The sequence below is a fragment of the Hippocampus comes genome, unplaced genomic scaffold, assembly GCF_001891065.2.
Source record: "Hippocampus comes isolate QL1 unplaced genomic scaffold, H_comes_QL1_v1.1 scaffold107, whole genome shotgun sequence".
Taxonomy (NCBI): Eukaryota; Metazoa; Chordata; class Actinopteri; order Syngnathiformes; family Syngnathidae; genus Hippocampus; species Hippocampus comes.
Window position 1 is genome coordinate 86,325 of NW_017804846.1, and position 27,797 is coordinate 114,121.

General features: G+C 41.2%; 1 protein-coding gene across 4 annotated transcripts; it reads right to left on the reverse strand.

Annotated features, from left to right (window-relative positions):
- Positions 1–1,976: 1,976 nt before the first annotated feature.
- Positions 1,977–27,797, reverse strand: fndc5a (fibronectin type III domain containing 5a). Of its 4 annotated transcripts, none has more exons than XM_019876979.1 (6): positions 27,718–27,797; positions 9,633–9,748; positions 8,557–8,755; positions 6,463–6,552; positions 4,891–5,024; positions 1,977–2,553 (listed from the first exon to the last, which is right to left on the reverse strand). In XM_019876979.1, exons 3-6 carry the CDS (start codon positions 8,738–8,740, stop codon positions 2,503–2,505), a joined length of 459 nt encoding a protein of 152 aa, XP_019732538.1. In that variant the 5' UTR covers positions 8,741–8,755; positions 9,633–9,748; positions 27,718–27,797; the 3' UTR covers positions 1,977–2,502. The 4 variants fall into 4 exon arrangements, 3 of the variants coding, with proteins under 3 accessions (XP_019732538.1, XP_019732533.1, XP_019732520.1); XM_019876974.1 differs by lacking the exon at positions 27,718–27,797 and adding an exon at positions 27,005–27,134; XM_019876961.1 differs by lacking the exon at positions 27,718–27,797 and adding an exon at positions 26,119–26,736.

Consider the following 27,797-nt stretch of genomic DNA (forward strand, 5'->3'; position numbering starts at 1 on the left):
GAGTCCTCATAAAAAAATAAAAAATAAAAAAATTTAAAAAAGGGAAAAAACAGACTGATAAAAGGCTGTCACTGCAGCCGTCATCAGTGCAGTCTCGCTGCGCTCAAGTGTAACCATCAGACTAATGTTATCGCTTTGTTCTTCCACTACAGTATAATATAGCATGGACCCTATAGGTCAGCTAAGTGACTACATTAGTGCAACGCCCTGCAATAATTGTTGTGTTATGACCAGCATCATAGTTTTGTCATGAAATGGGGTCAATATTTTTTCCAATGTAAAAAAGAAAGAAAAAAAAAAGGATAAGGACCGTATGGGTTAAAAAAAAAGTTGTATTATTGTTGTGTGTGCAGTCCGACAACACAAGATTCAAGCTAGTAAACGACTTCTTCCACTCTTACTGAACATTAACAGCATCTCATTAATAAGTAAAATGTTTAATCTCGATATCCTGGAGTACACATGGGTTGGAATCAGCCCTCTGGCTTGCCAATGAATTGCCAAAGAAATTCTACTTCATAAAAAAAAAGATTTAACCCTTTCCTGCACCAATAATGAAAACCAGTAACCTGATAACCTGATAAGCTGTCCACTGTAGTAACCGCTGTCCCTGAAAGGGTTCAACTTCAAATAACCTTTTTTAAAAACTACGACTTGAGTTCTTGAGTGTGATGGGCCATGGCTTTATTGTGTTAAAGGACCCTTGCTACATTTAGAGGTTGACTAATCAAGAGGAATATTTTTTTAGGGTGTGGGGTGGGCGGGAGGGCATATTTTTGACAACTAATACAAATGAGGCTGCTTGAATGGGCAGTCTAAATTCATGATCACATTTATTTAACTTTCAACAATCCTACCTACAGTAAGTAAAAAAAAAAAAAAATGAACCGAAAGAAGCGCAATAGGCCCCCAAAGTCAATACTAAATACTGCAATTCTAGTTTCCATTCAGTTTACAATACACCATATTTGTATGTTTAACAGCCTTGGGATAAATTCTAATTTGGAATTGAAAATTGTCATGAAAAGCCCTTATGCCTTGATGACACCTGTTCATTACAAGAAAGCAAACATCGGAGGCCCGTTGTAATCATGACTATTTATCACAATGTTCATTTGTCTCAACATTGCATGCCTAGAGGTTACATTTGTGTGTTGTTTTTCTACAGAACGTGACCCCATTGCACATGAAGTCCTTGTCCCCATGTGATGGGGCTTAGAGTTGTTATTGCTTCAGGAATGCCCTCTAGTGTCTCTACCAAGGCCACTTCTCTGTAGACGTATCCGAGACTCTTTTAGAATTCATTATTTAGATGAAACACATTGGGTCAAGTCCTCTTTTCACCCAGGATGCTGAGATCCATCACCCTAAAAGATAAATAAAGACATCTCATTCAGGATGTGGAATGTCAAGAATCCGAATCTATTAATCTATTAAAAAACACAAACGAGACAAGGAGATGTTAAAAAGGAAAATGTGACCCAACATGACAGCAAACTTTAGCAGTGAGCCATCCTTTGGAAGTTGCGACAGCATCATCACAGTTCATTTTTAGAAATCGCTCCGCACTCAGCCAGGTGCAGTCTGGATTCCCTGAGGGGGGAAAACAAGCCGGCCAGACATATATTCCCCGCAAAGACGGCTGCGCGTTCTACCTTGATGAGGTCGAAGAAGTACCAGAACAATAGAAATGTACTGGCAGTACATTGTGGAACAAAACAGCACTTGAATGATAAATTATTAATCTTCACTCATAAAAAAAATAAATAAATAAAAATACATTGGTTGAAAGAATGAAATAACCTTTTGAAAAACTACGACTTGAGTTCTTGAGTGTGATGGGCCATGGCTTTATCGTGTTGAAGGACCCTTGCTACATTTAGAGGTTGACTAATCAAGAGGAATATTTTTTTAGTGTGTGGGGTGGGCGGGAGGGCATATTTTTGACAACTAATACAAATGAGGCTGCGTCACTCATAAAAAAATAAATAAATAAATAAAAATACATTGGTTGAAAGAATGTTAGAACAATACAACATCTAGATGATGGGATTAAATTACGCCACAAAGGAACATTTAGACACAGTGGGAACCCCTCACACACTGTATGTACGGTCAAATCACGACCCACTAAAAGACAGAGAAGAAATGGGAGAGCGGATGAAAAGGTCTCTGGCTCAGCTTTATCGACATTGGTCCAAGGGGTTGCTTTATCAGCAGTTTGTCCACTGCCAGGACCATTTGGCCCTAATCTCTGCCTCCCCCATGGTACGGTAGTTGTTAATCATGGCAAATCCGCTCAACTCTCCCTGAAGTCGCTCCACTTTGGGATCTCTTCTTACGCTGGCCAAGTTGTTCCTAAATCCCTGGAGTCCCCGCAAGCTTTGCTTCATTGGCAGGCCCGCGGCAAGCGAGACGTACGTGATGCATCCTGACAAGCAGATTTGCCTAAAAGGGCCTGCTGGTTTGTGAGACCAAGTCTTTAGTGTATAGGGAAGACAGTCACACTTCAATGATGTTGACAGATGGCATCCTGTTGTTGTTCTTGGAGAACTGTGGGAGAAGAGAAAATGAAATGATTGAAGATCCCGGAAGGGCTCTCAGGAATTAAACAATGAGCATGAGGATGCCTCTTGTGCTGCTTATGTATTCAACGATGAAGGGCTTTTTGTTTTGCTTGATTTAGGCTGATGCATACTGTACATTGGCAAAAACGACTGTCGCACTCGTGTTTGCATTGTTTGCAAGAGCCTGAGCGTGTTTGCTGCAGTCATGCACAAATGGAGCCACATTGAAGCCATATTTCAATTTAGCCTGAAGCTGATTACTCGATGACGCTGTGGGTGTTTGTCAATGTCAAGTATGCTTTCCGCAAATGTTTCCTTGGTTCTTCAGAAGATGCTTGATTCCCTCTAAGCATTGAAGGGAAAATTTCTGCTACACGTTATTTAATTACGTAGCTTATTTCAATGCAACAACTTCAAGTAATGTAGAAACCATTGGACTCTAATCACGGGGATTACTGAATGTGACTTAATAAAGCGTACATCATGAAATTACAGCAAGATAACCATTTTGTGATTATTAACTTGTGCAAGCACAAAAATGTGAATATCAGAAGGATGGTTTGTTTATGTTCATGGTTAATCATTGCTGTTTGTTTGTCTCTAAGTTACTTAGCTACCATAGCTCGTTTGTGAATGTAGGTGTTTAAGGATTACAACATAACTCGGAGCGGTTGGCACATTTTTCAAGGAAGAACCAATTACATGTTGGTTAACATTTGGATAAACGTGATGCAATTACGTTATGGCACTTTTCATACTTTGCTGGGGGCATGACTTCCGGTTCCAATTTGAGAGGAGCTGCTCTGGTGCCAACATATCAAAAACATGTAGCGGTCAAGCTGTTAATGACAATTTTTTTGACTCAGCTCATCTTCATCTGCTGTCTCATCAATCACAATGTCTCAACGATCTGATCTTCAAAACAGTCACAGCAACAACAAACACAGTCATCTGAAACTAATACCACATTATTCTATATTTTAATTAGATACACGATGTAAATATTTACTTTGCAGGGTGGAAAATGTCTGTGAGCTTGTCTCCAAGAGCTATTCAGAGTCAGGAGTCAGCCAACCTTGACTCCAGTCAATGTTGCGCGATTGAAATGGCACATCAGTCTTGAGTTTGCCATTTTCAAGAAGCACTGCCTGATGTGAATCATTCCTCGCACTAAAAAAAAATTCTCAGGAGATGCATAATTAAAAGTTGTTGTCTTGCATGAAGCTTGAAAGCGTTACAAAAGTATTTCTAAAAGCCCATCTGTTCATCAGTCTATGTGCTAAGACAGAGGGTCAATAAATTTCACACTGTTACTGCCCTCCCTACAAATGGAGGTCCTGTAGAGATGACTGCAAGAGCACAGCGGAGATGTTCAACGAGGTGAAGAAGAACCCTCGAGCGTCTGCTAAAGACTCTAAAAATCTCTGACATATTGTATGGCATCTTTGTTGACAGATTTATCATCAGTAAAACAAACAAGGAATGGATATCACAGGAGGAGACCACTGTCAAAACCACTGCTGTCTGAAAAATATCACTGGTACAGCTCTGAAGCAAGTGTTGCTGTTCATCTCTTCTGCGTACGGATGAAACTAAAATTGAGTCATCTGTTAAGAACACACAATGTTATGTGAAGCATGGTGGGGGGGGATCATCATGCTTTGGGAGTGCTTTGCATCCTCACGGCCTGGACAAATTGCGATTATCTACGGAAAAAACAAATTCCCATACTTCATACCATTTATTTGCCAATTAAAGGGTAACAGAGGAGGAACAGGGCAACAACCCAAATGACCCAAAAGTAAATCAACAATAGAATGACTTTAACAGTGCAAAATATAAAATTTCTAGTGCCTCAGACAGAGATCTGACTCAATTAAAACTGAAAATTGTTTGCCTTTGCTTGTGACTAAGATTAAGATCACATTTTATGACCAATTTATACAGAAATGTGGGAATTCCAAAGGCTTCTCGTCCTTTTTATTGCAATTGTTTATACCGTTTTTGACCTCACTTACAATGCCCTGTTTGGGATTTCTCGCTCACTTATGCCTCATTACCTCAAAGGTGAAGCACATACAGTATAATGGGGAGTATTATGCAGGTGGCGGGCAATATACAGGAGAGTCATTTGTTGGAGTCCTAACCAACCGCAGGCAGCATTGTCATAGACGTTTTTTTGTTTGACATTGAGAAACACTGTATGAGTGCACATGAATGTCAAGTGGAAAAGGTCTTGCGGCGGGCGGCACCATTCACCTGCCCGGCACTGTTGAGGTGTTGGGGAGGCACCTCGGGGGAGGAGGGTGTGGGTGGGTTATACCTTACTGCGCAACAGACCCCCTGACGGGTGTTCAGGAGTGCTGCACTCTGATGAGGTTTTGGCTTTGTCCTTGTTGTTGTTGGGCTCATTGTCCTTAATGATGTCATACTGGCGACAGAAGAGAGCGATCACGCCTGGGAACAAGAGAATCAAAACGATCAGCCAAAACGATTCGATCAGCTTTTGAGCGACAGTTATCGTGTGGAGGCCGAAAATCAATCGGGATATACATGCTTTATTATTTAAGATCCTTTCAGAGAACAAAATGCACAACTTGCTCAGATCCTTTCAGACAACAAAATGCACAACCTGCTCAGAACAACCTGTAATACTGGCGGTTAAAACTGCAAAATATATGAAAGAAATATCGTTATTGTGATAATGGCCCATGCAATACATAAGTATCACAAAGAAGTGCAGTAAGTTTCATATGGAATTGTGTGTTTTCATCTGACTTTGACCAATCAGATCCAACCTTAAATATGCATCGCTAGCCAATGGGTGAACAGTATCTAGGGGCATGACTAACACTAAATAACTTATATAAATAAAAAAAATAGTAAGTCATTACAATTAATTAGCTAAAAATACACTGAGCTTGCTTATTGAGCTTTTGTGCTCAAAATGTCCTCTTAGGTGTTTGGAATTGTGACACAAAATCTCATGTCACACTGTAGTCTCTGCCTACAGCATGCACAATGCCGAGGTTAGGTTTGCTTCCTGATTTTTTTCTATCCAAACATTTATTGAAGGCATTTTATATTGATATTGATCACATGTCCATGACGGTACATAATGATATGGAATTATCGCCCAGCCCTATGTTGAGATAATTTATAGTACTGAATTGTTTCAAAGTAGAAAAGGTTTAGTCTAGGGAATGAATTTTTAGGTATCTAATTCTATTATTTCCAATAGGGCAATTATTATTAAATTATAATTTGTTATTTTGAAGTTTGAACAGAGAAAACATCAAACTGCATAGGGTTATCTTTGATTTTTTTTTTTTTAACCCAATAGACAAAGGGAGGCATTATGAAAAGATCACTTCAGGCATAATAAGGTACAGTGAACTCCGCATATTTATGACTCAGCAGTTTCTCCGTTATTTTTTTTTAGGGGGTGGGGGGGTGAAACCTATCCCCTATTATTCCGCAGTAAAAGCATTGCTTTGCCATCTTCTTATGTCGTCTTGGTGCCAAGGAACTATGTTGAAGTGAGTTTCGGTGCTTTATTGCCATGTTGTACAGGCAATTATTTATCTTTTTAGGGGGGTATGAGCTAGAAATTTTCGCTCTTCACCACATTTATTCTTGGTTCCTGCCACCCACTCATAGTGGGGGTTCAAAAGATTAACAGCAAAGTACCAAAGTCCAATTTCTCTGATGTCTTCCCTATGCCGCTGACAGGACAAGGAGTGTGCATGGTATCTGAAGATAGCAATGATACAGTCTGTTGTGATGTATAAAAACAACAAAAAACATTCCATTTCTTTCTTGAGCACCTTTCAACAGTCACAAACAATTCCTGAGAGAGTCTCTATAATTCTATAGAATTTTACGTGATCCTCACCTGCCCACATGATAAGCACCACCACAATGATGATGAGCTCACCCGCCCTCAACTGGTTGGTCTGGCCCACTTCCTCCATTGTTACTTCGTCTGTGAGAATTAGAAGGCAACATAATTGTCAGGGGATTACTCAGATGCTGAGTCTGTTGTGTTTCCATTTTTGTGATCCTTAGTGGTGAGTTGCGCTGATCTTGGAGGCCAATCGCTCATCATCTTTGGAACGCGAGAGGCGGGATTTGCAGATTCAAGAAATGGCAACACGTTGTTGTCGAAATGATAGTCTGAATGCCGTCAACTGCCAAGGTGCGCTTGGGCACTAACCCGCCACTTTTCTGGTATTACTCAGTGTTGTTGAAGTCACAGCCTTGATATAAAGTTCACCGCAGTGTAGAGCGCTGCCCTCACACTGGGTGACATTTTGAGGCCCCGGCGTGGCAAGCATGCACCCCATGCTCCAGTAGCTTTCAGAAAGACGCAGTTCTGCTGATCGATTGGCCTCTGTTGCCCAGTAATAACTAATCAAAGCACAAATGCCCAAAGGGTGCTTGGGCTTTTCATTCTTTCAGCTTTACTGGCCAAACTGTAACCCTTTTAAACCACAACAGCCAAAGTCCCTGCAGAAATACACATTTCCTTCAACAGCACAGATATTTGTGCAGCACAATGAGATCCAAAACAAGAGCTGTCTCAAAAACCCGAGAAAAGATTTGATCTTGTTAGTTGATACAGGTCATTCTTCGGCATGTGCAGTGGAATCTCGACTCAACAGGTTGCAGCGACTCTTATGCTCACAGCTTCTGTCACTCATCACGACGGTTCAAGTTTAAGTACGTTAATATTTATTTTTTAGTTTGGAGTTGAAGCTTTGGGCCCTACCTCCCTGTGTGGTGTTTGTACAGTACAGGTATGTTCTTCTCATGCCTACATACTGTAGGTTTTCTCTTGGTAGTCTGGCCTCCTTACACTTTCCCAAAACATACATTGTAGGTTCATTGAAAACTATTTGACCATTGGTGTGAATATGAATGCTTTTTTGGTCCTCTGCGGCTGACTGGTGACCAGTCCCGGGTGTATTCTGCCTCTCTGAAAATCAATGAATGAACGAACTGAAAGGTTAAGCAATTTTCAACTCCTGAGGTTCCACTCACATTTTGAATTTTGGGGAAGGATTAAAAAGAAAAGTTTAAAAAAAAGTATTTTTTTTGCCATGTTCTTGTGAGGTTGGAAGATCCTGCAAATGCAATGACAAAGTGGAACATCATTTAAAATTTTCTGGCTGGAAAATGTGCAAAACATGAGAATTGAAGGCCGCTCCGTGATATCTGTGCAAACCCAATGTGACACATCTTTATTCATTTCTTTGACAAAAAAGTTAATATTTAAGAGGATTAAAAGTGATCAATGTCAAATAAATGAGTGTAAGGCAGTACACTAAATTAAACTTGAAAGAAAGTAAGAAAAAAAAATGTGTTCCAAAACCTGTCCAGCTATTGATTTAAAAACATTTCCCTTGCAGTAACAACCCTGAAACAACACTTCTAGAGTTAATGCCTCAGTAGTGGAAAGCGCGTCTGTTCAATCTTTGGCAATGATGCTACTTCCATTTGTATTCCACACTATCTTGCAACTGCGAAAGAAGTTCAAACTCTCTTTGGCTCCAATTTCAGGGAGGAGTCCTGCAGAGTGTCACGCATGAGATGAGGATGAGGACGAATACTATAGATAAGGCTTCAGCCAAAAGCGCAGTGATTTACCATCCCTTGCAGCTGCGGCTTCGTCCGGCCGGCAACTGATAAATGCTCCCTCCTCACTCTTATTTCGGTTAACTGTACAGCGGTGTCGGTTGCCAGAAAGGTGGCCTGAAGAGGCCACGTCAATACACAATGAAGAATACGCCCCCTTGGCTGTGTCGAGCACACTGTTGTGAAATTTCATTTCACGCTTTGTGTTCATATTGATTTTTATTGGTGTTTGGACAAAATCAGTCATGATTGCATCAAGAGGCCGACTTCAACTCTGCAACTTCTGGCTCAAGAACAAACACACAAAAGCGGTGCAAGCCTATTTGTATTCATGTGATCCGTGACACTTTACCTTTATTCTTAGAAGCCTGAGTCTCGGCCTCCTTCGGTGTTCGGAAGCGAAGAGGTTCGCTTTGCGGGCTCGTCCCAAACATGCTGATGGACTGCACGTGCACAATGTAGTCTGTCTCTTCCTCTAAGTCCCATAATGCACAGGAGCGTGTGGTGGTGTTGACTTCCTGGATGAATCGTAGCATACGCACGTCTTTCTTCTGTTGGCGCATAATACAGGAGAGTTGTATGGAAGAATGTTCGACTCTGGAGGAACACACATCTCCAACAAGAAATTAAACGGCACACTTATATATTTGAACGAAAAAGGGATTTCTTCGTAAGATGATCATTGCAACTTCTGGACAACTACTGAGTTTCCCTAAATCTTAATTCTTGAGCCCAACTATCTTTATAGCATAAGTGTTCCCGAGTGCAAGACTCCAGATGTGATCGTTAAAGGGATATTAATGCCATCAAACACCTTTCGGATGAACTCGAATAGATATTTTAAGCCACTCCCTCTTGTTCAGCATCAGCAAGCCCAGACCTCCTAAATGTTATTCTTGAAGAATGAATGAAAATTCCCGAAGACGCACTCAAAAATCTCGTCCAAAAAAGTAAAAATTGGTCATTATTTTATTCCACTTACACATTCTCTGAGTGTCAGCTAAGTCTCCCACTACTGCAGGGAGGTTTTTGTTGCTATGACCTTTGAGCTTCTCCCACTAATGTTATTGTTCCTGCTGCCAAGTGAGCCACACCGGCCCTGAATCTGTTAGTGAAGTGATGCAAATGAATAATTTCTGTTTGATATTAGGAAACCCATTACACTCTGATGAGTTACTTTCTGAGAGCATTCAAACAAGGCCTCGACTCCTTTGCTCGTTCCCATAATGAATCTTAGAGGCTAGAGGAAGGGAATTACACAACGAGGAGAACAGGGCATTACATCAAGCAGCAGTGATGAAGCAAAACTTCATATGTATGTTGTCTCCAGTAGTTTGTCCATGCGTGCAAGTAACCTCCTTGATGTCCAGTATTTATTTAAACAAAATACTGAGCGTGCAGCATTTGTCGTATTTGGATGTCAATCACCTGCTGTGTGATGGCAAAGCCAATGACAGGGTCTCCCTCGGGGATGTCCCATGTCACCAGAGCAGAGTTAGCTTTCACTGCTTTGATGGTAACATTGACAGGGGGGGACAAGGTATCTGCAAAAAGAGAGAGATGAAAGTGTTTCTTTTAAACTTCTGAAGGGTAAAATCAAAGCAAAGTTGGGCTCAAGAGACCACAATTATAACAGTAAACCGTGCGGAAAATGAATGGGTGGATAGTGTGCACAGTTTTTAAGAAACAATTTGAAACGCATTATCTGAATTTGAAGTGGCAATGTTGTACGCATTGTACAGCAAGGTATGGAGATATGAAAATGAGTGACTAATTTTATCCGTCCATCCATCCATCCATCCATTTTCTGATCCGCTTTATCCTCACAAGGGTCACAGGGTGTCCTGGAGCCTATCCCAGCCGTCTTCGGACAGTTGGCGGGGTACACCCTGAACCGGTTGCCAGCCAATCGCAGGGCACACACAGACGAACAAACATCACACCATAGGTCAATTTAGAGTGTTCCATCAACCTGCCACGCATGTTTTTGTAATGTGGGAGGCAACCGGCGTACTCGGAAAACCTCCCCACACAGGCATGGGTAGAACATGCAAACTCCACACAGGAAGGCCGAAGCCGGAATCCAACCCTACACGTCTGCACTGTGAGGCCGACATGCAAACTAGTCGACCAGTGTGCTGCCGTCTAATTTTATTCTGATATTTAAAATGTGTATTTTTCAAAATACACATATCAACACATCGGCATCCAACACATGAGAGCTAAAATCACTTTGAATGAATTGATGTAATCCGCAGCAATTCCTATAAAGCAAGAATAAAGAAGAAAAATGAAAAAACCTGAGTCAGCCTTTTGATAAGAATGCTCCATTTTAATATGACATTGTTTTTATTTTTATTGTGTTAGTTGTATATAGAGCTGTTAAACATTTAAACCTACAAAGGACTTTTTACAGTCCTTAAAAACAAACAAACAACACGAATAAATAATAAAATCATTCCAATTTTTTTTTTCCATTCGACCCATGCATGTGATATAAATTGCCTGACATCTGGTGAGTGGATTACCGTGACAACAACATTCATGCTCTGTTTGTTACATGTCATCATACAATGCCTAAGCACAACCGTATTCCCATTAACTTTGGCTGTCCTTTGTGCATTATGGTAATTTACGGATGCACGCTTGAAGCACCAAAACATAAATTGCGACAGTGGTAGTCATTACACCTGCAAGCATAATACCATTGCTATGATATAATGTTTGGCATTGTAAACAATATAGAGTGTTGATTGGAGGAACTCTCGAGGGAATGAGTCGAGCTCCAGATGCTAATGTGTCCTTCGAAAATAGTCTAAAAATTGATTTTACATTTCATACAGCTCTGTTAACATTTTTGCAGTCCACTTGGGAATTACGGTGGCCTTCAGGGTTGATAAATATTTGGATTCAAAGCCTGAGTACGATGAATAGGAAGAAGGAGAAGTGGTCACTTGACGTTCAATGATGCCACTCAGCTGTCTTAGGATATAAATATCATCAGCTAGCTCAGCGCAGGGATGAGATATTGTGAAATACAGGTTAACAAATTACACTGCTAGGAATTAATGGGCGGGTGGCTGTAGCTCATGAACTCATACACCGTTTATTCAGACTCTTGCCAGCAAATCCCCAATATATTTCAGCGCTGCTTGTTTCCACGATATCTGCGGTTGAAGCTGTGATGAATCACCCGGATGAGAGAAGATGACATGAACGGGGGCCGGCGACATATCTTTGTCATGCGCAACTCCCATGTTGAAAGTCATTTTGCTTTTGCTTACTCTCTACTATTTATATGTCATCTCCTCTGAAGTCCCAGAGATGGAAGGGGCCTGAGGGGACTTAAGAAGTCATAAATCAAACTCATTATTCACCTCTTTCATTCTGTCTATATTGTGCTCTCATCTCAAAACACACACAGCGAGTTAACCTTTTGAGTCCTCTCAGGGACTGCGACTCCAACAGGGACCTTATGTAATATTAAAGGCCAACTCTGTAGATTTAGTATTGCAGCCTGCAGATTCTTTTTTCTTTTTTACTCTCTACCCGCTGGTGCCTCATCCCAAAGTGAAACACATATATGGCCAACTCTCAAAGAATATTGTTGCTGGAAGCCTTAATAACAATGCTGTCTGTTGCAATGTCTCACCTAAAAGTTTCACTATCACATTAGCTTAGTCTATTCAGTGTTTTCAAACCTTTTTTTTTTCAAGCAAAGGGCCCTGATGTTGGACCGCCTAGTTAAAAAAAAAAAAAAATCTCCATACAACTTCAACTATATTCAACAAATATTGAGTGGTCTCATATCATCTCCTTTCTCATGAGCACTTTGAAACAGTAATTCGTGCCCCCGTCACATCTCGGCTAGATTACTGTAATGCCCTTTACTTTGGAGTCAGCCAATCCTCCATTAAGCGTCTCCAGTTGGTCCAGAATGCTGCTGCTCGCCTCTTGACTGGTAATCGAAAGAGGGAGCACATAAATCCGACTCTGGCATCCCTTCACTGGCTGCCTATACATTTTAGAGTTCTTTTCAAGATCCTATTATTTGTTTTCAAATCTTTAAATGGCCTCGCGCCACCTTAGCTCTCTGAGCTCCTCCGCCCCTATACACCTGCCGGTGCCTCAGGTCTGCGGACCAAACATTATTAGAGGTACCAAGAACTAAGCGGAGGCTCAGAGGGGATCGAGCCTTTTCCGTTGCTGGTCCCTCTCTTTGGAATGACCTCCCACTGAACATTCGGCAAGCCCCCTGGCTGCCCATCTTTAAAACTCGTCTCAAAACTCATTTGTATTCTTTGGCTTTTGACTCAGCATGACTCAGACTTGATCTTAGTTTTACTGTTTTGCGCTTTCTACTGTCTTCGTTATTAATTTATTCACACCTCACCCAGGTGCGGGGAGAACTTACAAACTCCACACAGGAAGGCCAGAGCCAAGATTCTAACCCAGAACGTCAGAACTGTGAGGCAGATGTGCTGAAAATGGATGGGTGGATGGATGGATGGATGACTCCAGAAAAAACAAAGTCGATGAAGTCGATTGTGCGGGGTGGTTAAATAAACAGGCGGCATGGTGGTCGACTATTGGTTAGCGCGTCAGCCTCACAGTGCAGAGTTGCAGGGTACAATTCCGGCTACGGCCTTCCTGTGTGGAGTTTGCATGTTCTCCCCGTCACTAGGTAAGTTTTCTCTGTGTACTCTGCTCACTCAAATGAATTAAAGCAAACAAAATATGGCTTTTATGTGGTTGGTGGCTCCCCAAAATTAGCAGAGCAACACATTTCTCCTCTGTAACTCAGTAATGGGTTTTTGTCTGTTCCATTAACACTTCCAATTCAATTGCTTCATATTTCTTTTTTTGTTTGTTTGTTTTGTTTTTAAGCTTGTGCTGTTTTTCCGAATTTTCAATGGTGCAGCTTTTCAGCACAAAACCCCCTGAAATACAGCAGCCTCCACCAGTTTTACACAGTGCGTCCAATGTGTGACACTGATGGAATTTAGTGATTTTACTCAAATAGGTTAGGAAAGTTTAGAACACACCTTTAAAGTACCTACCCTTCTTTAAACCGTTTGTGCCATCTCCTTTTAAGATGGACGTTTCTAAGACCTCGAAAGATGTACAGTAAATTACATACTGTAAGTAAAAAATGTCTGAAATCTACAGTATGTGCTATTTCAGCGCCGTTGACTGTGCCTTAAATGTATCAAACTAGACTAAAGATATTTCCAGCCATGGTTGTGGGCCATAGATTGCTCAAACGGCAGTCAGCTCTGGATCAATGAGTTCTGCAGACAACACCAACCTGCTGCATTCAGCAAGATAAACATCCGCCTCTGCAGTCTCACCGCTACTCGAGCCAGGGGATGGCAGGTTAAAAGCAGACCAAGGATGCATTTATGAGGTTTTGTTACAAGTCTGGATTGCACCATAACTCCGCCAAGATGATCTGGCAAAGCAGTATAGATTTTTTTTTCTTTTTCTTATTTTTTTTAAATTACTGTAGGAGTTTTTTTCAATCTTAACAATTGAATGCATTACCAAGGGAAAGTGAGTACGACTGATGATAACGTGTACAAACTCCCCCATCCCTTTCATTAAGACTTTCATGTGCCAATAATCTGTAACCTAATAACATGAGAAAACGTCCACTGTAGTAACCGCTGTCCCTGAAAGGGTTTAAATAATTAATCCATATTTGCCATCATTCATGACACCAATGAATTTTAAATAAAATAATCAAGCTGTATATAACTTTATACTCATTTAAAAACGATCACAGAAATGTGTCATTTACAATTTATGAGTTGCACCCGTTTTATGGAGAATAAAGCTGTTTCCCGGCATGCAAAAGCAATCGGACAACTGACACAGGAAGGTTAATTAGCTGGATGGATTCAATTCGCCTATTATTTCCAGACAAATGAAGCAGAAAAAAAGTCATTGATGGCAGATATTACGAGGGCGCTGGGCAACTGCTGCCTATATGAAATTCGATGCGGTCTCAAAGCGAGTGAAGGAGGTGAATACGCCATAAATTGATAGCGGTGACAGCAAAACCCATCGGAGCTTCTTTGCACAGCCTGCTCTGGTGCTGGCCAGCTCTTCATGACTACTAATTCTTGTTCTGGGAGGTTGCTGTGTTCTGCTTGTAAGTCTGCCAGCCACTGGGCATTGGTATTGTGTGACGCTTCCTTCTTCCAGATACTCTTCCAGTATTGCTCTGTCTCAGCTTTAGGAAGGTCTGTTACAATATTGCTACCTTGCCACTGATAATAAGACCTAACTGGGTTGTTGGAGGACATCATGTTTATTCTCCTTGCCTCTCCCTCTCTTGTTTACCTCTTCAGGTAAGCAAGTAAGGCTCTGAGTCATTGCTTGGTATTCTCAAGTGCCTCATCCATTGGCAAGTTGTTGTATTTCTTGGGCAGTTCTCTCATAAGCTTCACACGTCTGCTTTCCTTTGTGAGGAGGCTAATTTCTCTTCGGGTTCCCCTTACTTTTGCCTCTAGTCTTCTCTTACACGGAGGTGGTCCATGCTCCTTCCAGTTGTTCGTCTCATAGCCAAGCATCTCTAGGATAGCTGATACTGCTGCATAGATCAGCCAATTGGTCTCAGTGATGTTCTCGGTCGAGACACTTAGCAGTGCTGTGTTGACATCATCCAGGAGTGATTCTGATGGGATGTCTTTCTTCGTGTGGCATTTTGACTCCTTTTTGCTGTTGCAAGGATTTCGCAATTATTGTTTTTCTCTGCAAAGGGCAGCAATGTGGGCAGCAACCCTACCACGTCGTCATCCCAGAATGCATTGCTCACGCGAAAACAATGGCGGCGTTTATGCAAACAAAGTTTTTACGAAACGAATTAAACTGGAAATTATTTTTGAAAATGTTATCCTATAATTACGTGACTAACAACCAAATAAATCACACAGAGCAAACATGTCATTAAGGCCAGGGTTCCTTTTCAAACTTCCGCGCATTGCTTTCATGCCTTTATTCACTTCCTTTCAACCATTTCATGATGTTATCAGACACAGTGAGTGTTGCCAGTGACCACGGGCTTTAAATATCCGTATGACAGTCAGCTCTAATGAAACGCCAGACGCACATCTTCATAAACTCTCCCTGAGCGCAGTTGTCTGCATCGCTGTGAGATATGGGTGCTAGTTTGAGCCACGCTGGACATCCCGCCGAGCGTTTTTGTTCATGATGGCAGCTCGTTGTCTATTCCATGCTGAGTGGCATCAAGGGTGACAACACTTCGATATCCCTGTTCATTAGAGAAATGATAGCAATAGACAGTGTTTGAGGGAAACGATAGACAGGAAAGGAGAGACAGACACAATTTCCCGGCACACCTTGGGAACATGAATACAATGTTGGCTTGTGATTATTTTATGAACATCCTCTTCATCTGGATGCCACGACAAGGGAGATGATCATGTACTGTATTTATTGTTTTGGGTTTATTGCTTCAAGTTGGGTATTTGTCAGGCTTTATCTGTGGTTGTTTCTATTGAACTATTTTTCTTGGCTTTCATTTTGACAATAAACGGTTTACATACAAACATTGTTGTACCTCAAAAAAAAAAAAAATGCCAAAAGAATAACAGAATACCTCACCTGCATCTACTAATTTGGTGAAATAAAAAAACAAGTGATTGGGCATAGCCGAGCCTTGCAATTAATTGTTCTGTGTTTGAATTGATGACCTGTCTTCAGAATCACTGCTTCTTCTCTGCTTTCCATTTTGGTTCGACTTCACTGCCTTCCTTTGGCGACATGAAACATTGATTGCACCCTCTGATTTTTTTTCGACATCATAACATCAGCCATAGAATGAATTCAAACTGAGCATTACATTTTAAAAAGTAGAGGTTTTGATATAGTTTTCACATTCAATCTTATTAAAACGTACAGATATAACAAATGCCGTGGGCCGTGACTGTATTTTGGCAATGTATGTATATTTTCAATGTAATGATTCCTTTGCAGGCACACACTGGACCTCTGACAAGCAGTCAATACATTAACATTTGTTCTGAATAAGCAACAATGTAATTGCATTACATTTTCAACAGAATTTTGCAGCGCACCATGTCTGTTAATGTATCAAACCAGTCCTTAATGAGATGTGTTTCCTGAAAGCCATCCTTGACTATATGCTCTCTCTGCATACTAATCTTTTAGAAAGCTCTGAATCATTGAAATTCCGCAGTACAATGAACTCCATGGATATGTATTATACATTAGTGAAGTCAGAAATTTAATGAAACAAACTGTCATTAATGTTATTAATGTCAATACAAATTGTGTTGTTGCCCCCACTGATTAAAGTTCAATGTTAACTTGAGGCCGCTCAGGGTAGAAAGATTATTATTATTATTATTATTATTATTTTAATATCCACTCAGTGGTTGAGAGACTGAGGAATTGTAAAAGCTTGTAGGGTGGTTCCTCGGCTTCTATCAGCCCCCAACAGAAGCTATTGCTGATTGTTACAGCTTCACTACCCTTGGAAAAACATTACTCAAAGTCATGGTGTGTTGTGCCGCTCCCCGGGATGTTGAATGAGTAAAGAATGCAAGGAAAACTGCCTCATAGCTGCGCGTTGTCCAGGATATTTAGGGACAGACATAAGCCTCTTGCGTTTACATTTCCTGATGTTTCTTTTACTTTGCGCATCACTGGGCGCCTAATTCATAAAACCCAAATTCAACTCGGGATTACAGTCCACTGTTTTAGTTTGTGAGTGAACTAAAACATGCATACTGCGTTTGGTCCCAACCACCTGACTGGGTGACAAAATCAACAGAACCCCGCAGCCCAGGGAATTGAAAGAACTTATCAATTGTGACACAAACAACACAGTACAAAATTGCCATCTATATAGCCTTGCAAAAGGAACCCAGTCACAGGATGGGAGACAATCTACAGTGTGTTTGGGTAAAAAGAAGATATTCAACTGCAGAGAGGATCAGGCATCTACTTGGGCAGATGCATTTTCATAATGCTAATAAAATATACAGTATATATTTTTGTTTGTTTGTTTTTTTTTAACAAAAAAAAAAAAAGATTGATTAAGGGCGGCTGGGTGGTCGACTGGTTAGCACGTCGGCCTCACATTGTAGAGGTGCAGGGTTCGATTCTGGCCTTCCGGTGTGGAGTTTGCATGTTCTCCCCGTGCCTGAATGGGTTTTCTCCGGGTACTCCGGTTTTCTCCCACATTCCAAAAACATGCGTGGCAGGCTGATTGAACACTCTAAATAGTCCCTAGGTGTGAGTGTGAGCACGGATGGTTGTTCGTCTCTGTGTGCCCTGCGATTGGCTGACACCCGGTTCAGGGTTGCCCCTGCCTACCGCCCGAAGACAGCTGGGATAGGCTCCAGCAGCCCCCGTGACCCTTGTGAGGATAAAGCGGATCAGAAAATGGATTGATGGATGGATGCTTGATTAAAATAACATGCTTGACAATGACACATACTGTCAACTGGAGTTTCCAGCAAAATAAAATAATGACTGCAGAGAAAATTGATGTCATCTTTAGAAGATATCTCCATTAAATGAGTAGTGTCACCTCATATCCCCAAATTATATGTACCTCCTCCCGCCTCACTACTCTGGCGATATGAGATGATAAAATCACCCCCTACATGCGGGACTACGACTCCGACACTCCAAAAATGTGCATGCTTGGTCTGAAGACCGTGAATGGTCCTTTAGTGCAAATTTCAGAGTTCTTTCTTTCTTTTTTTTTTAACTTCATCCAAACTGTCATTTTTGTCAGTGCAGCATCAGAAAAAATAGACAAAAGTTTACTGTTCCAATCTGTACAGTGAAGTGTTTCGCAGCATCGAGAGACAGCGGGTGTAAATATGAAAACAGCACAAACACTGTGGGAATAAAAAAATAAAAGTAATACAAGCCTTACCGAAATGCTGAGCAATAAATTAGTCCGAGCTGATGATTGTGAATATTGTATTATGACAGCATGGGGCTGCTTATTTCCCCTTGCTAACATGTTATTGGGGGCAAGAGGCTTGAGGGCTGTGGCTGCTCTTTGCTCTTCAGGGTTAACACACATTCACTGCAGAAGGCCGCTCACCTCATCTATATTTTACGTGCCATGATAGAGCCATCAGGGTTTTATGGCCTGAAGATCGCCTTCACGTGTGTTAGAAAAGACCTCGGCACACGTGCACGTGTGCTCCACTCACGCACCCTCACACATAGACACACACACACACACACACACACACACACACACACACACACACACACACACACACACACACACACACACACACACACACACACACACACACACACTCAAGTACGCAAACAGAATGCAACTGCATGCTCACACAGTCACACAAAAGTCACAATTGATATGGCAGCGCACCGGAAAAAAGGTCATCACAAAGCATAAAGTGCCTCATTCGGATGGTTGAACATCAGGTAAATAATTTAGATATGCTAAGTAATAAATATTTGCAGATGTGGGATGCAGCAGCATCCCACAGTGTAACACACTGAACATCTGATTTTATTGTTGTATTTAATAATATCTATTTTTCAGGGTGTGAAGATTAAATTGCGCAACGGCAATCTAAAAAGTGTCTAAACATGCCCTTGATCACAGCCCATTGGAATAAAAATTTGACTGTACAAAGCTGAACCAAAGTTTGACTGTGACAACTTTGACAAGACCATCCTGAAGTCTGCATTCTGCTCCCTACCTCCCTCGTGCTTTTCTTATACATCCCCTGTCGCTGTGACCTTGTCAGAGTAAAAACAATTTTTTTACAAGTCAAATTCAACAAGAAATTTTCCGGATGACCACCTCACATTGTAACGGAGGCAGAAAGTGTCTGAGTGAGTGGCCGCAGGAAACGTGACTGTTTTAAAAGGAAACACAAAGATGGGTCATTTTGGCCATCTGTTCTTGTGTTTTTGGATTTTGAAAGCAAACATTTGAAGTTTAATAAAGTCTTTCATTTGCTGTTCATTTGTCTGTCACTACCAATCTAAACCTCACTCACCAACACTGAAAATCTCCTTTTTCTTTTTCTTCTGTATTCAGAAATTCACAGTGAGTGAAATAGGGTGACGGTGTCTATTCACCCGGTCATCCTGCTATTGATTTGTCTCATGTGCGTTACGAACTGACAGGTTTATGAAGTAGGCGGTTGCACAGATTATAGAAGGGAACAAGTGGCCACATTAACATGGACATCAATCAATATTAACTCAATGAAGGCTCTGAATAGACAATGTCATGTAAACCAACGTTTGCCAACAAGGATATTTCATTCACGGCTGCATAGATTTATGGAACCAAAAATATTTTATTGATTATCTGGGTCAGAAAGATTTTTTTTAAATTTGAAAATCGTGTGCATCTGCCTGTGCTTATACATTCAGAAAGAAAGGGGGAAAAGGCAAAATGATAAGACAGAAGAAGGAGAGCCGACAGCTGCCAAGAAAAAGAAAGCTGTGCTTCCAATTTCTAACATTAAATCTAAGTGAAGTGGTATTTTATTTAATGACAGAGACCAAAAGAGACTCATTCCCATTCACTCCCATTAATCCAGGATAGGACCACTTCGTTGAAGAGACACACAAAAGAAAAAAAAAGTTTGAGGAAGATTGATGTAAACAACATTTTCTGATGATCTCAACATGGAATAAGGCCATATTCATTATACGATGTAGTCAGATTATGACAAAAGCCAGTCACCCCAAGCGATGCGGCTGAATGTGACTGAAGTGGATCATTGCAAAAAAAAATAAAATAAAATTACACTTAACACACGCCAAGCGATTGAGCACCATACATCTGGCGACGTGTTGCAATGGAAAAACTGCTAGCCTGTCTCAGGTTTTGAGGTTCCAAGTGCAATATACTGTACTGCATTTTTATTTTTTTTTGGAAATAAATTACAAAAATAAGGTTTGATGATTGTCAAGGACAAAGCGGATGGCCACAAAGAGGAAACGTTCATTTGTAAAGAGAGTGGGGATATTTTGAGGGGATATTTGCCAGTGATTGATTGTCCAGTTCAATGACTGCACCTCAAGCCAAAACACATGATGAGCAACAAGACATCGAGCTCTAGACATCATGGAGTAGTGAAGTCCACAAATCAACGCCAAATATCAACCAACCCATCAACCACTTTAACCCGCAATAAGCACAAGTGCCCTTGGTTGTCTCTTGATTGGTACTTATTGTTTTATTTGTTTATATTTATATATTTGTGTCTTTATGTCTCTTTTATGCAGTTCAGTTTCGCTGCCCTTATTTTTAGCTATGTGTGTTTTCAATGCACTGCATGTTTACACTGTGGTTGAGAGGAAAGAAATTTCATCTGTGCTGTATGTTGTATATAGAGCATATTTGACAATAAAGCTGACTTGACTTGACTTGACCACATGAATTAAAATACCACCCCACCCCAACTGTTCTCAAGGATGTAAACACACATGAAAACATTCATCCATCCATTTTCAACATCGTTTACCCTGAAGAGGGTAAGGAGGGGTGTTAGAGATTACAGTATTCCAGATGACTTCGGCGGAAGGCAGGCCACTCCCTGAACTGGCTGCCAGGCAAATACAGAGACAAACAACCATTCACACCTACATCCACTGAGGATGGGAACTGATCCTACGCTGCCCTCACACAAATCAGGTGAGCGTACCACTACACTATCAGCGACCTTACACGCAAACATTCACAAGTTCAAAGACAATGGAGCAATGACCTAAAGACCTGAGGCTTTATATACACAAGCTGTTGAGGCAGGATTACACAGGCAGCGTTCTGCACATGTGCTGTGATGAATTTATATTTTTGTTTCATGGTAATATACGATGGAAAGTTGAACTACTGTATGCGTCAATGTTTGAACAACCGTTGCTTAAAAATTATTTACCATTTACCATGGCCTCAGCCATTGCCATCAGATCTTAGTGCACAAGCCCACTCCACAAAGCACAAGGTCATCATTTCTTTCACGTGCGCCTCACTGAACCTCAGATGGGCACTCAAAGGACAACTTGAGGCGTTTTGAAGTGAAAACGTGCCGGATGCGTGCACAAGCCCACTCCATGAAGCACAAGGTCATCATTTATTTCACGTGCGCCTCACTGAACCTCAGATGGGCGCTCAAAGGACACTTGAGGCGTTTTGAAGTGAAAACGTGCCGGATGCAAGAACAACCATATTCTGGGATATAACAATGTGGGAATTGGAAAGGACACAAAATGGCCTCTTAGCTCCTCTGCTTTAATGCACCAGATCAGGTGCTAATTAACATACATATTGAAGTAAGATGATCTGAGTCACGCAAAGGCCAGAACAAAGCTACGGTGGGACTTTGCCTTATACAAATACGAGGACTGAAAGAGCAAAAATCTGGAAGCAACTGGCGCCCCCCTTGAAACAGTTTGAGATTGCCTGAAGATGCTACAAGATGCTCCTAAACTTACCGTACTTCAGTGTACAGTAGAAACCCCAATTCCAATGAGGTTGGGTGTGAAACGTAAATAAAAACAGAATACATACATGCATATCCTTTTCAACCTACGTTCAGTTCATTACAATACAAAGACAAAATATTTAATGTTCCAACTTTATTTGTATTTTTTTTTCAAATATTTTACTACTTTGATGTAAAGCAAGTGTGCTGTTTGAATTTTGGGGGGGGAAATCATGTATGATGTGTCGTCCGTGTCAAAGAAGAAAATGACAATTCGGAAAAAGCCAGCATGGTATGCGGGTGTGTTAGTGCCCATGGCATGGATAACTTGCACATCTGTGAAGGCATCATTAATGCTGAAAGGTACTGTTCCATACAAGTTTCGAGGCAATATCTGCTGGCATCCAAGCAACGTCTTTTTCATGGACATCCCTGCTTATTTCAGCCAGGCAATTCCAAGCCACATTCTGCATATGTTCCAATCAAGTGGCTTCGTAGTGAAAGGCTGTGAGTATTAGACTGGCCTGCCAGCAGTCCAGACCTGTCTTCCACTGAAAGTGTGTGGTGCATTATGAACTGCAAGTTACAACAATGGAGACCCTGGAGTGTTGAGCAGCTGAAGCTGTACATCAAGAAAAAAAATTCCACCAATGAAGCTTCAACAATAAAAGCTCTATTTGTATAGACAGTGCATTTGTGCTTGGGCATAAAAACTGGCACATCTTTGATTTCCGTGCCAGCGCAAGCCTAGTTTATTGTGTTTGACAATTTTGTAGGCCGCTATCCACCATGCTGGGCATTCTGACAGACCGAGAGTGTTTTCCTTTACACTCCCCTGGAGCACCTGACAATTTCGTGGCTGAAACTAGACCAGCTAGAAGCAGGTCTAAGTTGTGGCGCAGGTTTTACACTCCCCTTGAGCACCTGACAATTTGGTGGCTGAAACGAGACCAGCTAGAAGCAGGTCTAAGTTGTGGCGCAGGTGTTGTAATGCGATTTTGGTGAATTTGAGATGAAGGGGAACAGATTTTGAGCCTCGTGGATATGTGTGATGGAAGCCATCATATTTAATTCATAAATATGACAACAACGAGATTGTCGGGGGGTTCACAAAAGGATATGAACAATCCGGTTGGAAGGCGGTCTCCAAGTGTCCACTTGATTGTGGTGATATTTGGTCACCCTGGTCAACTTTACATCATACACCCGTGGAGGTCTGCTCACAGTTCCCTATAAACGTAATCTCATTGTGCGCTCCACCCAACCGCACAATTGGATCAGCTTTGAAATTGGCAACAAAATAGATCCCTTAGTCTTCCCAACAGCTTGGTGAGTGTTGTTAAAACAGACATGGATGGTGTGGACACATTCAGAGGAGAGCTCGTAACTATATTGGTCGGCGTGAGAGGAACACCTGAGAGAAAGGTGATAGATGTACTGAAAAAAAGACATGAAGGCAGTTGGTGTTAGAGAGGAGGATGCAGAAGACAGGCTTCGAAAAGGATGATGAGCTGTGGCGACCCTTAATGGGACAAGCAGAAAGGAAAAGCATTTCAAAGATGCTCTATCCTGTAGACTCTAGCATGAAAATTTATCACCTGCTCCTGTATGACACAGGATAAATGTAGTTTTACATGCAGGCATAAAAAAAATATTCTCTCAGCTCTTGAAAGACTGCATTCTAATTAAAAGTATCAGAATAAGAAAGGGGGAAAGCTTGGAATCATTTTGTCTATTGCATCAGCGTTCAGTTTGTTAAGTGACTAATTGATTTTTTTCCTTTTTCCTTGGAACAGCCCTGGGAAAATTGCTCTCGAGGATTTATGGACCCATTGAGATGAATGTGTTAGGGAGTCGATTTACATTTTAAATTGAAACATTACCTCTCCTTTCCCAGGTTCAACCAGCTGTTTATGAGTTCCTATAAACACAGATGCTGTAAAGACGTCAGCGCGGCGTAAATATTACAGTCCCACTCCTTCTCACTCTTGCCAGGCTGACACTCAGACTTGGCATCACATCACATCAATGTATCCTTTCTAGTGCTTGTCATTAAAAAACAACAACAAAAAAATCACCTTGACCTCTTTTCCCCCCATTTATGAGCTTTATGTTATTACACTGTTCAATAATGATATGCGGTAATGTGCGGATATAATGCCATTTTGCATATGTCATAAATTTGCATCCAATTATTGTATAAATAGATTATGAATGCTTGTGCTTGATTACCCGTGAGATTCTCCCTATGTCGCCAAAGTATGATAAATAAGCATATTTATGAGCTGGCTCAAGCAAAGCCATCCATCCAGAATAAAACGGCACCATTTCAGCTATTACTCAAATTGGATGAGTAAACAATGAATAAATGAAGTGTGAGCAAATTCAAATGCTTTGAAAAGAGAAAGTCAATCCAAGTGTCAGCGGATTGCTTGATAGATGGAAAAATGTACCAAATTAGAGATACATTTAAATTTTATGCTTCAGAAATGATTTGTATCACCGTCTCATGGTTATCCTGTGAGTATACAGGTATGTGTGTCGTTCAGAGGCAACAAAGGAAAAATCAGTCCATTGATCTACATCAGAGCACACACCCAACAGCAAACAAACGCATGTGATTCATCAATGTCAAGAGCCCCGTTCTCCACTTCAGTTAGTAGGAGATGTGAGGTAATTGGTTATTTGTGAAAGTCTCGGGCTGGGTAATAATTCAATATCAATATATTTCGAAATAGACACCTGATCAATAGCAACAGAAATTGCATTCAATTTAATATCGATATCTGGGAGCAAGCACTGACCTTGTCATTGTGCGTGCTGTGGGAAGAGGCTACAGTAGGACGCTAGATTTGTGTCACAATTACAAGCACCTAAAAGGAAATGTTTTTTAATATGTAAATGTATTTTTTTAAATATGTAAAAAAAAAAATTAATCAATAGATGAAGATGATATACATACACTGTGCTCGGCGCAGCCCTACTAAGTGCATTGTTTAAAATGATCTGAATTTAATCTTTACATTGACAAGTTAATTTGACTTTTTCATAGTTGTTTTAACTTCCCATTTAAGGTTCAAGGTTATATTTATAAATACATTTACCTAAATTCAAGCTTTTTCCTCGGTCTTTGTCATGAAGTGTGAAATACTACTACTACTACTACTACTACTACTACTACTACTAATAATAATAATAATAATTTAAAATAATGATAATGATACTATCGACTGATATGAAATATTATATCATGATACCATTTTCAACCACATAGTCCAGACCTATGGGAAACTTACATAATTGTGATTATTTTCATGTAGAAGTTATGTCGAACCCCCAAATGATTTGCGAGTGAAACAAATTTAAAAAAAATCATTCAATAATGAATTAATTCATAGGACCACAAGATTATGACCACTGGCACATTCTGATGAGATTCAATCGCTTTTTCAGCTCTGCACGGTAGCCAAAGTGCAGTATTAAAAACGTAGTATGAGGGTGGACAGTTTTCCATCACTGAAAACTACAGCCTCAAGAGTAAACGTGGATTGGTCCCTTTTATAGTTTTTGACAGGGTCAGTTAAAATTCTGAATTGTTGTCTTTTTAATGGGATATAGTTAATTGGATTGGATGCCTTTACCAAATGGCTTTATAGCTAATAGCCTAATCATTGTTTTGGACTGTGAGTGCAGCAAGGGGTCGTAAGCACACCAACACCAGTGTTTACAGTATGTGCTAATTCTTTATTATGACTTTAATACAGGATAGGTCTTAAATTTTCGATTTGAAATGTGCTAGGGTGAGGTCATACAATAAGAGGTAACTGGTACACGCGCGACAATGCTGAAATCGAGTACATTCGTGATTGTTGTTTTTTTTTTTTTTTGTCTTTCTCAGAATGAAATACAGTAGGCTGCCACTGAGGTGCACATGCAGGTACCTCTTGGACCCAGGAACGATAAATAGTGCAGAATATTGTAGACTTCGGACAAATATGTATCTAAATATGTATTTAAAATATTTGATAAATTACAGATTGCGGGCACAAACACACACGCGCGCGCGCGCGCACGCATGTACAGTGTAATATGACTGACAATTACAGTTTTAATAAAGCCTATTCAAGCCAGTCAACCTAACCCATCGTAATACCGTCCAATAATATAATCGGACCGTATTTGCGATTGAGGTAAATTCGCGCGTGTTGGTCACGAAAATGTCACACACACGCTCTCCACAGGTTCCAAAGACAATGCGCAGCGTGCCCAGGGTGCACAGTGATGTTGACATCCGTGCAAACCAGGGTTTTACCCGTGCACATCGCGGTGGGCACCTTTCGTCGCACAGTCAAAAGGCAGTCAAACGCGGATGCTGCTGCACTGACACAACCGTCGTTCTAATTGCACATGAACAAGAAACTTACCCGCTGAAACCCGCGAGACGCCAAAACAGCTGAGAACGAGGAGAAAAAATCGCTCCATCTTTCTCCCTCGGATGACGTGCGGTCCCATTTACTCCTCCAGCCGAGGAGGCTGCGTTAATCGCCCGGCTGGCATGTCCCTCCCAGTAAGAGGCTCGTTTGGACGGGAAAAGAACACCAAGCAGTCCCGGTAGCCGCTTCCTCATTCAACACGCTCAACTGTGCCCGAGCCGCCACCAGCCCACTACGAGCATTGCTTTGTGAGCTTCACTCTGTCTTCTTCATGTATCAGCGGAGCTCCAAAAGAAGCCTCGACCTGCACCTGATGATGATGATGATGATGATGGTGCGTGCTGATGCCGGAGGTGGTGGCTGCTGCAGAGTGAAACGTGCTGGTGTTGTATATGAGAACCAATGCCTGCCTATAGTCTAAACCAGCTGTATTATACAGCCGAGAGAACCACTCATACGCACAAGTTAGACCATTTCCAAGGAAAGAGAAGATTTTAAAAGCCACAAATCAACATGTTTAGTTTGCATTCAGGGGGAACGAACAAAATATTAAAACATTCTGGATACAAACTGCCAGAAGCATTTCACTTCGACTAATTCTCTCGCTCATTCTCCTGCTCTACAATCTCTGAAACATCACTGCCCACTCACATATTAAATATGCATACAGTAGCCCACGCAGACAGTCTCTGCAGCACCGCTTGGCTTCTTCCTACTTTTAAATCAAACATTTGCCCCTTAACTATTCAGTTTTTCGACCCCCTCACAATGCCACCCCACCATCGGCAAACTAAAGCAAACACTCACTCCCATGCACGCAATTTCACCAGCTCACATACTTTCAGGGGCCTCTGTTGAAAAAGTTTAGATACTGTACCTGAACTTCAGATTGGATCCCCTGCAGCAAGAAGAGTGTGTGTCTATGTGTGTAATGCGTGTGAGCAAGTGGTAGGGCAGTCGATAGTCTGTACCCGAGCTGGCTCTCCAAGAAGTGTTTTTCACATGCAGGCTTGCACCTCGATTCATAGCCTGCTGCCTGTGATGTGCCACAGGGAACACAGTTATTGTGCCGTTCTTGCTCTCCTTCATGTACGTGTGTGTGTGTGTGTGTGTGTGTGTGTGTCTGTTCAACAGACACAGATTTATCTCTGGCCCAGGGTCAGCAGAAATACAGACAGGCTCCACCTCCCCATGACCCTGCACAGGAAAAGCGCTAAATTGGATGAATAAAATAATTCAAGTGTTAAAAAGCTCATTCAAGATAGTGGAATCTCGAAGCTTGATGACATTCCCTGGCGCCGCAGTGGAATTTCAAAAGTAATATTTTAAAATTCTTCACTGTCATACAAGTGTCAAATTAACTTAGAATGACAATACTTAACAACAGTAAAACACTCAGGTCTCTATTTTCATGACTGGTGCAAATTTGACGCACACTGTAAATCTGTGCCTGGACATGTTAGACCGGATGTTTGCAATTTGATGTATTTTAAAAAGCGGTTTGCGCTGTTGTGGGTGTGAACACAACCGACTCCATTTGCTGCCTATTAAAGCTGCACTTCTCACAACTTTTAAATGTAGCACACTCACTTTTGCATGGAGATGCCTCTGTGCGGGGAAGGCTGCAGCGATCCGTGTGTGACCGGAGTATCGTCGCCGTGCTTGGCCCG